The sequence below is a fragment of the Helicoverpa zea genome, chromosome 8, assembly GCF_022581195.2.
Source record: "Helicoverpa zea isolate HzStark_Cry1AcR chromosome 8, ilHelZeax1.1, whole genome shotgun sequence".
NCBI lineage: Eukaryota > Metazoa > Arthropoda > Insecta > Lepidoptera > Noctuidae > Helicoverpa > Helicoverpa zea.
The window spans coordinates 3,333,156-3,346,951 of record NC_061459.1 but is presented as its reverse complement, the minus strand read 5'-3'; the positions used below and the strand labels follow the sequence as shown (position 1 = coordinate 3,346,951).

Below are 13,796 nucleotides of genomic sequence, written 5' to 3'. Positions count from 1 at the left end.
CGAGTGAGGAGTGGATGGGTTTATGGAGGGATGTTGACGATTTTGTATTTATTGTTGGTAAAATTTCATACCTATATGAAAATTACTCTTGAGATATTTTCGTTTTTACAAGCGCAATATTTTGATATGTAGAAATACATGGAGAACACAGTACACACTAAACTTACCTTTGAATTTATATACTTGTGTATAGTGGTAATAAAACGGAACTTAGTGAAAGACGTCCCCCGAGGAAATAGCTTTGCTGTGTTAGACATTCAACTTCGCCTGTGGGTTGGACAGTGCACCTGTGACATCTCTACTATTGCAAATGTCCAGCTGTAGTGACCATTCCCAATATTCTATCTATCTATTGTTTTGGTTACTACAGATAGAATTCTGATATAAGCCTCATACAACTAGGTAATGTCAGATTCCTGTCTCTGGTAAACAAAAGAATACATAGATAGAATATTGATAAGAGTCATAAGTCAACACAACTACGCATAACGCATATAAGAGGTGAATGATCAATTTGCTGAATTTAAGAGATTTTGTAAAATCGATTATTGGAAACTTAATAACATTGTTCGTCAGCAAACGTTTATTTCGTCTATGTTTTGAGATTGTTCCACGAAGGCGGGATAAAATTAAGGGTTTAGTATTTTAGTATTTTTCAGACGAAAATAATCTAAATACGCACTCTTTGTTCATTTTTTTTAAGAATTTCAGTCTCATTTTTATCAATGTCACGTTTATTATACTTTTCACAAAAAATGTATTATTCCACTTTGATTACGATGTGTGAACATAATTCAATTCGTTGTTAGACGTTTTCTTTGATATTTTTTTTTATTAAGCAACCGACATTGGACTTGGCATTAAGTAAGGCGGGTCCCGAAGTGAAGAGAATCTTGTTTCGTCAGCATTAACATTAAGACAAATTGGAAAAAAGATTCTAGGCCGAAGAAATGATAGGATTTGGCTGTCTCTTTGAGTAATCACAAGCTCCCTTTTATTTCCTTTGCCAGAATTATTTTTATTACTTCATTAGGATTAGTTAAATTGCAAACTCGCTTTAAGTAAACAAGGCGATGTATAATGGATGTGTTCTAGTAATTTTGAATACAAACTGAAATAAATTTTGACTTTTCTGAAGTGAATTAATAAATTAAAGTGTAACAACGTCACCCTCTACTAAATTATAAGAACTTCGTTTCGTTTTTTGCTTTCACAGAATAAAGTGTTAATTAGCTGTCTTTAGCTCAAAAACAAAGACGAATTCGACTTCATTAATTCAATATCAATCAAGAAGTAACATGAATATTACACAACCTAAGAATAAAATCAGGAAGCAATTTGGAAAATACCCTTCGTAACCATCCAAATAACAGGAAGCTCCAAATTCAAAGTGCGACGAACGAAAAAGCCCCTTACCTACCTCGTTACCCCAACACAGGTGCACTCTCCAAAGTGGCCATTCCAGTACGTTTCCACTTCATTAACACAAACTAAAACAGTGCAAGCGGAACGTAAGAAACCTTGTATAGGTGACAGCGACAAAGAACAGACATAGGTAACAGAACGTTTCTGTGGTACATAAAGAGCTTGAGCACAATACAATTTCTGCCTCGGACGCCTTCCAACAATACATGTCGTCCTTTTCAGGTCACTTCCAGTTGTAACATGTTCAACAAATAATTGTGCTTCGTGTATTGTGTGAAAAAATGTTTGTGTAACGGTGTTTTGAATGGGTTTATTCAATATGGAATATGTTATTCGGTGTGATCTTTTGGGTGGGACGTCTATTTGGGGTTTTAAGTTCGTTGATGGGTGTCTTTCTTGGTTCTAAAATTTTCATGGACATTCTACAAAATTTTCGTAGTTTTTAAACTGGTAAAATATTATGACAATTTGCGTAATCAATCAAAATCAATTTATTAATGAAATAATGGCGCAAAGTCTTGCAATTAAATGAACTGGAACTCTTCTTTTACTTCTTCGATGTCATCATAACAACACGTAGACATTTAACACAGCAAAGTCATTTTATTTATACACAAACATTTTTAAATTGGTGTGGTATATTACTGATAAATGGCGATACGTGAAAGATTTTTCCTAAGATAATTTTCAGTAAACTGCCACCACCTCTTCGAACTTCAGTTTGAATAATAAAACATGCTATAAAATGGAGTATAAAGAAAACGACGAAGTAACTTAACTTGGAAATTATAACAAGGTATTTAAAGTAAACGTTAACACATAACTTGGGGAGTATGTGGGTAGAAACTGTTATTAGAATCACGTCTTAGAATAACTTGGCCAACCCTTGCTTGCTTATGAAGTCTTACACATTCCCTCGGAAATGGGTTGCTGTACTTTAACGTAATTAGCTTCCAAGAAATTTTATACAAGTACTCCTTCTTTCATAATCACGTGGTTCAAAGGAAATGAGAAGTAAGTTCCTGGGAAGTGAGGACTTTTGCCGTATTACTGTTTCCATATATTTTGCACATAGGATGAATTTAGTTTTACAGTTTGTTATGAGTTCAGATCTACACTAATTAAATTAGACTAAAGAAGAAATATGCAAAAGCTCTGTAGCTCGAGGCCAATTATATTTTCCTATGAAAACGTTGGCCTAACCACAATGCCAGCAAGCATTTTTTTAAATGTGAAACAAAAAATATGAAACAATAAAAAATATATTTAACGGAATCTCTTTCTTTCGCAGATGTAACCACAACGATACTCGTCGAAATAAAACATCACAAGACAAATTCTCTTGGAAGAACAATGACGATTAAAAAGTCGGATGTTATACAAAGAACGATGAGTGTGCCGAAGGGTTTTTAGTGAGAAATTGTGAAAAATAGAAAGAGTGAAGATGTCGGTAAAAGCCAGCGTTGGTTAAACAAAAAGGAGAAAAATGGCCTTCAAAGGATTTTGTGGCGAAGTGATCGGCTTTTTCCTAGCTGTGGCTTTTTGCATCATATGTCCCGAATACGGTGAGTCTAGTTCCTAGTTTTGAGAATTTGATCGGAAATATTTTCAGAGGGATTACTCTACAGGCTTTGTTTACTGTTCGACTGGATTAATTTCCTATGGTGAACAATTTCTATTGTGAAATACTGCGGATATTTTTTCCAGGAAGTTTTTTCTGTTCGCCACAATATTTCGGCTTCAATAAACTAGGCTATTTGAGGTTAACTTTAAGTAAATAATATACAAAAATATAGTGTTACCAAAAATTTTTATCTGGGGAAAACAGACTTCAAATACCATAATAAAATCACAGCAAAAATCAGTCCAATTCTTTAATGTACGAATAAACCAAAGATCAAAACATCGGGATATGAGTATTTAAGCCCCCGCGTTTATATCCGGGAACGCCCGCATATGTCCAACCGTTGTCATGGCGAACAAAAGCGATGTCATGTTCTTGCCAAACATACTACTTTGTATCTTTTATCCTTCGTGGTAAGCAGAGCGTCAAATTCTTTTGAAGTCGCGGTTAAACATTTTCGGGATTGAAGGTGCAGTTTCAAGAACGTTTTGGGAGAAAATATTTTTGTATTAAAATATATTTTGTTATGTCTCTGTTCTTTGTGTATTTTTGCACTATTTTTTCTTTTTTATATGTAAGTATATTAAAGGTTTCGGCTCAAATTCTTTGTGGGATAAGCTATTATGTGCTATCGTGTTTGATGTTTTGTTTATCCACACTTTGTGTTTACATTAAAATCACAAATACTTGTAAAGAATAAACAAATGAAAAATGAAATACTCATACAATTAAATGCCACACACAATAAAATGTATCTACTATATCTACATACTTCCACTTTAATAATTCCACCAATACAAATGATTTCACGATGTCTTTCATCTATCGTAACTGGCAAACTATAACCTAACTACAACTACACAGAATATCCCTAAAATATTAACCACCACTAAACTATTCAAACACGAAAAACAAGTTCAAACATTGAATCAAAAGATCCCAAAGCATTCTCTACGCCAATGAATATTAAATGAACAGTAATTGTAATAAACTTACCGACACACTGAGCCTTATTAAAGATTAATTGTTAACTGAATGAAAATAAATTTAACTCCGTATTGCAATAAACCAGCTCGTTTTTCAATTGAAATATGCGATCTGAAAACAGTAAGTATTTCAATCAAGTTTTTTCGCAGCTTAAAAATTCGTGTAAATGCTTTCTAGCTTTAGGAATTGAAATGGTTGAAAAGAATATAGCAATTTAAATAAAAATGTAAGTTTCGGTAACATGTTTAATTAAGAAGACTTGAAATAGATTAGTGCCCTGAAAATCTAATCAATATTGCAATGTTTTTCAATCCTAAAGGCAAGTTTTTTGTTTGAAATTTCGACCGAATAAAACGATTGCTTACCCAAAAGTCGATTACCGAAATCACATAATTTCTTATAAGCAGGCTTACCTTTACTGCATCATCATTCCCATATTAAAGTTTAGTGCTTACGTGATCAAAACCATTAACCAACTTGGCTTAATTATCCATTTGTTTACAAGACCGAGCACGCTACTCGCTCCCGCTTCGCGCAACACCGCGCCATATACCCGTAAACTAACTACCGTAACTACGTGGGATTACGTAATCTGTTTTATTAAAACGTTCCAATGATCATTCGAACCAAACAATAAAGCTTCGAATATGGGATTTCGCAATCCCACATCCACGAACTCCGACCGCCATCGCGAAATTGTTGCAGAACCCAATTATAGTGGTTTCAACCCGAAATTTGGTGAGGCCGCATCAAGTTCCAAGTTTTACTAACAAATTTACCTAACCGAGACAATAGTAGTTTTGTACGGATTTTGCACCGAACGTTTCAAAACTACTCTCGCAGGTATGGCCGTTATTGGATAAATAAATAGTTTGATATTGGATTTCGGATGGCAACACTGTAAAAAATGAATTTTGTTGCCGTTCCTGGTATTGTAAGTTTATTCGTTTAAAACATGAAGTTGATTGGGCTACTGGTGAATATTTTTCTTTTTAGAAAATTTAAAAATATAAGTAAAACGGAAGAGATTTATCAATAAAAATAAAAACAATTCGAACTTTTAAATTCATATACCTACAAGACATGTCGTTGACCCTGTGTTGAACATATCATTACTATAAGAACATTCAAGCAGGCATTCGAATTTCAAACACTACTTTTAGATACGAAACAAAACACACGCCAATGACGTCACTCACGAAATGAAAGGGACAGACAGATAACGTGAGAAAGAGTAAACAAATGTTTAAATCAAAACAAAACACACGCCAATGACGTCATGCACGAAATGACAAGGATAGATATATAAATAAGACAGAGATAAATAGACATTTAAAGGAATTTTCAGGAAAGACATAAGTCTAGTATCTTTTAATACGAAACTTATTCTAATTTTAAAGTACATAAGGTTGACATTTCCTAGAAAGTTTCTTAAAGGCAGCACTAGTTTAGGTCTTCATGGACATCTAGAGCCATGTGAAGAGTTTTATTTTGTGCCTTTAAGCGTTTTGTAAAGTCGGTTTGTATTTTTTGTAAAATAGTTTACTATTATTTTATAAAAGAAGCCTGACAGAAAACAGAAGACAATCAATATAGAAGTTCCCAGAAGACTTAAAGGTGGTGTTCAGGCGTACACTTTGGAAAAGTCCGAAGTTCCTATCTTGGACTTTTTCAAAGTGTACACACGAACCCATCTACTTTCAACAGAAGAAGAAACGAAGATACGAAAGCCACCAAGAACATCGAAGAAACATGAAGAATTTGATCATCATCATCATCATCATCAGCCTATCGCAGTCCACTGCTGGACATGGGCCTCTCCAAGTGCGCAAGACGGCTGGCAGGAGCTGGATGCGAGAAGCTGAAAATCGATCTCAGTGGCGTGCACTTGGAGAGGCCTATGAAGAATTTATTATGAGTAAAATTCTTCAAACTTGTCAGAATTTATGAAATATTGTGTACTTACGATAATGAATACGAATGTGAGTTTTTGTTTGGGCATCGCCTTATTGTTAACATTGAACCCTGGTTTAGAAGTCAAGTACAGATTATGGCAAACGAGGCAAACAAACACCAAATTATGTTCCATAAAAGGCACAAAAAATAAAGTACCTGTACTTTTATTAGGTTCATGATTTTTCAAAAGCCTTGTAGTACTTAATTGGACGTCCTCAATTGTGGTACCTAACTACATATTAAAGGTCAAAAGGTCTACAACAAATAATAAGTTTCTACTCCATCGCTTTCATCATTAATTTACCCCTCACCGAATCTAGCAAATTGGTGAAAGATTATTTTTATGACAGAAAAAAAGTCGTGCCTGAGTCATCTGAAACTTTTACAGCTTGTGGTTAGCAGCTGACGTTATTTTTTATGACGTAAGCTGAATATGATATATCGTAAAAGGAGGTATTACTGGTATTACTTTAGTAAAATCGAGATTGGGAGATATTTTTTGCGTGTAGGTTATGTAACAACAGTTAGTCGTGGTGGCCTAGTGAGTATAAAACCAACCTCTCGAGTATGAGGGCGTGGGTTCGATTCCAGGTCAGGCAAGTACCAATGCGACTTTTCTAAGTTTGTATGTACTTCCTAAGTATATCTTAGACGCCAATGGCTGATATAAAGGTGAAGGAAAACATCTTGAGGAAACCTGGACTATTAAGTCTGAAATCACCAACCCGCATTGAGCAAGCGTGGTGGTTCATGCTCCATCCTTCTCCGTGTGAGAGGAGGCCAGTGCCCAGCAGTGGGACGACAAAAAGGCTGTAACAGTAACAGTAACAGCATGTAACAACAAGAAATCGCCAATGTTACATTTGCGACTATAGTAGAACAAAATTGATTTCCTCCACAACGTGATGAGGAAGGTTTAAGATTGATTTAATTCCACACAATCAAGCCTCCAATTGGTTCTAAAATAATGCATTGCTATAATTCTAATATAACAGCCACATGTTTACCTTTAGAAAAATAACTCTAGCCTTGTTTTCCCGTAAAATTTTGATATCGCCAAAAATTATGCCTCAGTTATTTTCATTATCTGTACATAAGTATTTCGTGCTTACAGCATAGAGCCTTTTAGTTTAAATAGTGCCTAAAACATAACAGCACAATTACTACGTGTCTTTTATTTATAAACCTCTTAATAACCAAAATTCAATTATTTTCTTTAAAAAACAATCTCACAAACGAACGTTATTCATAATTAAGTCACGCCCGAAACCGGGAAAAGAGTTTGTAACTGCAGGCAGAGCTTATATTGCATAAAATCTTCGTTTATCAAATAATAGCGCTTATAGAGTAAAGAACAAGGTTGAAAATCGCTTGCAAGTTGCAACAATAACGATTTATATTTGTTATTCAACATGAGTAGCTTTCAGAGAACAGTTATTAAATAAAACAAATTACATAAAAATACTGATCTGTCACAGCCTTTTTATCGTCCCACTGCTGGGCTGCGGCCTCCTCTCACACGGAGAAGGATAGAGTATTAATCACCACGCTTGCTCAATGCGGGTTGATGATTTCAGACTATATAGTCCAGGTTTCCTCAAGATGTTTTCCTTCACCTTTTTATCAGCCATTGGTGTTTAAGATATACTTAGAAAGTACGTCTTTAGCATTAAAAAAGGTTTAATATATTTTCATAATACTATTTCATTTATACCGAAATATTAACTCTTAGATCGCGGCAGTACTATACAGTGGATATTTTAGTGCAATTAGTGATCATGAGCACGTACATTTCGGAGTTCTCAACTTGAAATTAAGTCTAAGATAATAGACTTAAAGCTAGGTTATAGGCATAATTGTACAACTTAGATAGAATTTTGAACTCATGCGGCTTTAAGTCACTCCCATTAATCTAAGTGTTTCAAAAACGAAAACATTTGTCACACGAATTATTAGATGGCACCTAAAAACGAAGACATTATCTTCAAAAAATATTTTTTGTTTTAAACTATAAAAAACTTACACTGAGAGTGATTTGTCATTTCTTATAAAAGGTTGGTTCGAAATATTCTGAGTGAGCTATTTATGAGAACAATCATGATATGGAATATTTTCATACCCAAAAATTCTACAATCATAATAAAAAATAACTTATTATTAAAAAGCCAAAATTTACTAATAGTAAATTGTTTGCGTGACAATAATTTTATTGCTGAAAACTTAGGTTTCAATTAAAAAGTGAGTCACAGAATTGTGGCAGTAAAGTTTACGAATTTATTCAGCATTCATTATAAAGTACGTTAATTAAAACTTTCGGTTTTACGGCAGCACTTAGTCTCATTTTACCTGAAACGACCAGCAGCTCCAAGCCACATACATCACCTATTAAATTAAATAATATATTTAATTAAATAGTAATTAAATAATTAAATAAATTAAAAAAATACAAATTAAATAATTTAAAACAAAAATATCGAATGATTTTCCGTGCATTATGTAACTGTAAGAGCATATTGCAAACTGTCGGCTGATAGTTTGTTTGGACTCATAAATCAGTATGAAGATGAATAATAGTACGCACATTACAAAGGGCCGGTGTTTAGACGATATCAGACCGACTGTGAGCATTGTAATCAAGATAATTTTTCAAACAAAAAAAATATGTCAACTGTCGGCCGACAGTTTAGTCTGCAGTATGGTACTTTAAAGTAACAAAAGTATCTTGAAGTTCCCTCTGACATTTGTATGTATTCTCGAGGCGCGAAGTTCGCGAAACGAAGAACGAACAGAAAGTTGTGAATAAAATATCACGTTATTCGACCGCATCGCCTTCCGAGGGTAGGACGGGTGCAGTTGACATATTAACTTATAAATAAACAATGTTTTCAAACAAAACCATAAACATTTTTATTGTTTTGCATGAATATGAAGTTTTTGCGTCTCGCATACGGAATTGGTTATGAGGTCTTGAAATATTTTTGCTTTGGTCGGATCTCTTTTGTTTCTTGTCTTAGATGATTATCATTAAATAAAAAAAAAGATAACAAATATTTTGAGGAGTCCAGACATTGGATAACAGTTAAATAAAATAAAATGCCTGCAGTGATTGAACAACTTTTATTGTGATTTGAGTGTCTATGGAAAGAATGCTATCTACATGTTTAAAAAAAATATATAGTTGTTCTTGGATTCAAGTACTTTGTAATGTTGAAAAAAGTGTAAATGCGCATTCATTTAAAAGTAAATAAAGCTGCAGTACTTAGGTATAGAAAATATTTTTCAAAATTTGAAACCCATTAGTATTAATCAACTTATTGCAGCATTTAGAGTCTAGACTTACAAAAAGGTGTGTGTTTTTATTTTAGAAAATAAAAACTTTTTGTGATAATAAACGATAAATCATGACGAGTAAAAAAAATCTGGAATGTTTTTATTGAAACATTTTGTCATTTTGTCATTGAAAATGCTTTTTTATTAAACACGTAGGCTTTTAGTTATAAAAATAGGCTTAATGTTTTAGAGCATTTGGGTTATTATAGTGGTAATACTTGCATACTGTACCTACCTTTTTTTCGAGGCTTTATAAATTGTTCTATTTATCATGAATAACCTTACTATATTATACATAGATATAAACAATTCAAGTATCTACATTTTATCTCATGAATACATACATACATTGATCACTTATGATCACTTGTTACTTAGGTATATTCAAAAATAAGCATTGTTTTCATTTTTGTGTAATCATATATTGTATGTTAACTCCGAGCCAATGGATTGCCAGTGTTATGCACGCCTTAATTGTCACATGCATAAGACCATCATTTAAGTCATTTTAAGTTATTTTAAATATTGTATGTGTTTAATGGGGCAGTACTCTTTAAAGCTCCCAAAACCGACCCCAACACAGTTGTGAAAAAGGCTCGGGAGATGATGACTCTTTAAATATATAAACTACATACCTTGATACGATCAAAACATTATCTCAGTAAACTTAAAAGATAATTTATAGTGTCCAGGCGGGTAACAAGCTGTTGCTAATTATGCATGCCTTTAATAAAACCCGCTCTTAATGGTGTGTACGTGGGCTCAGGTTGTCCTAACATAATAACCTTATGTAGTAATATGAGGTAAAGTTTATTTCACTATTTAAATAGGTAATAGGATAAGGCACCTTCAAAAATAAAGCTTCAAAAATATTTTTATAAAATATTTAAAAAAAATATTAAGGAAGAGAAAATTACGACTTGTTATTATTACTGCATTCGTAAAGAAACTATGTTACCTATCTGTATCAAAGCTAATTTCGTATCTTTGTTGCTGAAAATAATTTGTTATGAAAATACAGGATTTAATAAACCATGCAAAATCTTCCATCTAAAGTTTTCACAACGAACATGTCTTTTACATACGGAATTAGCTAGAACAATACTCAAAAACATAATTGCAACCGTACCACAATTAGTTTTTCAGTCTTTGTATAAAATTGTTTAAATAATTACATATTCAGACGCGGCGGCCATATTGTAATGTACCCCTCACTTTAAGCAAACTGTTTTCGTATGTTAAGTGTAACAAAACAAAGACTATAATTGTTTTAGTGGGGTAAGTCATAGAGCATTTAACATACTGGAGTCGCCATGAGCACAAATGTTTGCTAAAATGTCTGTCAATTTACGTACGATGCAACGCTTTCGGTAACATCTTTATGCATGAACAAGAGAAAGTTGTCAAACACAAACATATAAACTTGACACAGACATGTATACCTACGAGTATGAGAGATGCGGATGATCTCAAAGTCGAAGTATGTTTTTTATTTCAATTAGACCTATGAAAGCCCTTCGAAACGTCAAAAAGTTGGTCTCATGGAGACGAAGCTGCAAGAAACTTCATACATGGCGTACCTTTGGCAAACGGGAAGGGACCGTAATGGCATTTCCAGTATGTTAAATGCTCCTAGATGTAAGTAGTTACTACGTTTTAGTTTGTGGTTAACAAACGAAATGTTTTGTTCATTTCTTAAATATTCATTTTGGGACTGTCGTGCATTTCAAACTTCATTACAGCTGGTAATGTGCGATTGTTTAGTCCTTTCCTTTGTTTAAATCCCAATAGAAGGGTAACTAGGAAGTAAATGAATGCTGCGAGATTAAACGTTTTGTTTTGTACTCACTAAATGCTAGAAATAGGAGTCTGAATTAGAAGTTGTTAACAAATGAGCGTGGGCTGTACTGTAGTATAAGTTATACAAAATGTTTAAATGACAATTTCAGGTTTAGAGAAGTTAAGAGAACTTTGAAAGTTTTGAGACGTATTCTAGTACTTTTGTAAGTGCCATTAATCAATAAAGATACAGACCCGTCATTTTAGTTGTAGGTACCTTATAGGCACTTTTATAAATAGGTAAAAGCCCTAAGGTTTTTCATAAAATATGAAATTATTTAGGTACATATAACCTCTACTTGTGATCAAATCAAGACTTTTTATAAAACTGCAATGGCTGCGAATTTATAATTTACTGGCCGTTTTCCCGCGGTTTCACCCGCGTCCCGTGGGAGCTACTGCCTGCACCGGGATAAAATATAGCCTATATTACTTGCAGATAATATAGCTTTCTAATGGTGAAAGAATATTTAAAATCGGTCCAGTAGTTTTTGAGTTTATCCATTACAACCAAACAAACAAACAAAGTTTTCCTCTTTATAATATTAGTAAGTATAGACTATAGCCTACATCGTGAAGTAAATAGAAAAATGGCCATAAAAATACGCAGCTTTATAATATCAGTATAGAATTCTGATACAACAATAAGGTATCAGATTTGTTCTCATGAAAAAAATAAAAATGATCTCATGAAAAAATATCTCAGTAATCTCACAAAAAACAACAGCAACATTTCTCATACATATCCAAAGCACACTACACAAAAAGTATCAAGGGAATAAAGTAGACACTTGAACAATTAATCAGAACCGCTGAAGAGGTTTTGTGCGTCTTCAAACGGCGCCTTTGACTTCGGTTTCAGTCTAATTGAAGCGACCTTTAGTGCGCCCACGGGCAACTTGATACGCGTATTATCATTTCGATGTTTGTTACTGTTTGTTTATGTGTTAGAACTATTTGTGTAACAGTAACAAGTAATATTATTGCACTGAAATATACATATACGTAAGTATTTTCAGAGATATTTTTATATCGTAAATAGTTTAAAATAGAACAGATACAATTTAAAAAACGAAATGTTAAAATGGTTGAGGTTTTACACAGTCGCTATTATTCTATCAGTCTGCTTTTAAATATAGAAACTGCATTTTTGTTCGTGATTTCGATAACCTATCTCTCTGCTTTGCCTAGAGATGAAAAATTAATGCTCATGTCAAAATTCTACCTTTAGTAAGCAAAACAAAAAGAAATGTAGAATATTGAAATCAGCAATAAGTAAGTTAACTGTTACATCCAGTTGAATGTAACAGTTGAAGAGTCAATCAATTACCACGTACAAACCCGTAACAAAATAGTATTTACTCAAAAACCTCGCAAATCCCTTGATATCTCAGAAGCCGGTATTCTATTGGAGAAATGTTGCAATCTTTTGCGGTAATCCCGGTATATATAGGTCAAGTATAACCACAAAATAACTCGGCTTATGCTAAAATCGTTGACGTAATAGCTTGGCCCGGTATAGCCAATTTTAACTTTTATTGATTCTCTTTTGTGCATACGTGTAGCTATGCTCTGTTTCTGTCCACAGATTATAATTAGAATATTGTCGTGCCAATAAATATTGTCAAAGCAATTTTTAAGATATAATATTTAATATTTAAGAGTTCAAAGCTGGGTGGCTTAAAGGCATGAAACATTATGAGCCAGTTAACCTTACATTAATGTCGACATTATGTATCACGATTGATTTAAGACGAGCCTTTATATAAAACACTTTACAAAATCAATACATACGTGACAATTACAAACAAACGAGTCGACATCGTAATGAATAAAAACATGAGCATTACTTGGCACTACCTCTAAGCCTGATTTACGAGCAAAACTTACAGGCCAAATCGATTCCTCCAATACCTAGTCTCCGAGGGAACTGATCGAGTGATCGCCAAAAGTTCCCAAATCGTAGTTCTTCAATCGACTCCGGACTTCACGAAAGCGATATTAGGAACCAAAATCCGGACTCAGAAAGTCTTTGGGTATAAAATTTTCCTTCTTTACCCCAGTATAGGTAGGATTATGGATCCCTGAGGGAGTTGCTCATTCGTCGGAGCGGGCACGTGCATTGCGCTCAAAGCGCCGGGATCACTTCGTAAGCTCTGTCTGAAAAATTAAAAGAAAACTACGTATCTACGTCTTTGTTATATTCCGAGAGAATTTTGTTCAAAGAATTGTTCGAAGAGGTCATCAGAGGAAATTTTGTTTGGGATTTTATCGATGAGAAGATATATTGTCGTACGTTCTCTGTGAAAGATTTTAGAGGGTAGATACTCACGTAGGTTTTTTACAATGGTTCGCTGTGTAGTGTGATATTGAGACAAAGAATAAGTTGATTTATTTTCGAGAAAATGTGATTTTCTTTCAGAAAGAATTTATTCAAAACAAATTATAGATTTAGAGTAGATACAGAAGTTTCCCATCACTCGTACATGTAGATGAGATGCCTTTAATTTTAATTACAGTTGATCAGACAAATATATAGGAGTTTCAGCAATTGTGTCGATAGAAATATTCTGTTAAAGACGAATGTCCTAATAAATCAAGCGGATTGTACCGCAGCCAATTCTGTAGTCGACAA

The 13,796-nt window shown here is 33.6% G+C and overlaps 1 protein-coding gene across 2 annotated transcripts in view; it reads left to right on the top strand.

Annotated features, from left to right (window-relative positions):
* LOC124632484 (lachesin-like) overlaps positions 1-13,796 on the top strand; it is a 105,563-nt gene that overhangs the window by 46,203 nt on the left and 45,564 nt on the right. For both annotated transcript variants that reach the window (XM_047167333.1, XM_047167332.1), the window contains exon 2: positions 2,717-2,990. In XM_047167333.1, the coding sequence (XP_047023289.1) occupies positions 2,912-2,990 (79 nt within the window). In that variant the 5' untranslated portion in view covers positions 2,717-2,911. The remainder of the gene's footprint in view (positions 1-2,716; positions 2,991-13,796) is intronic.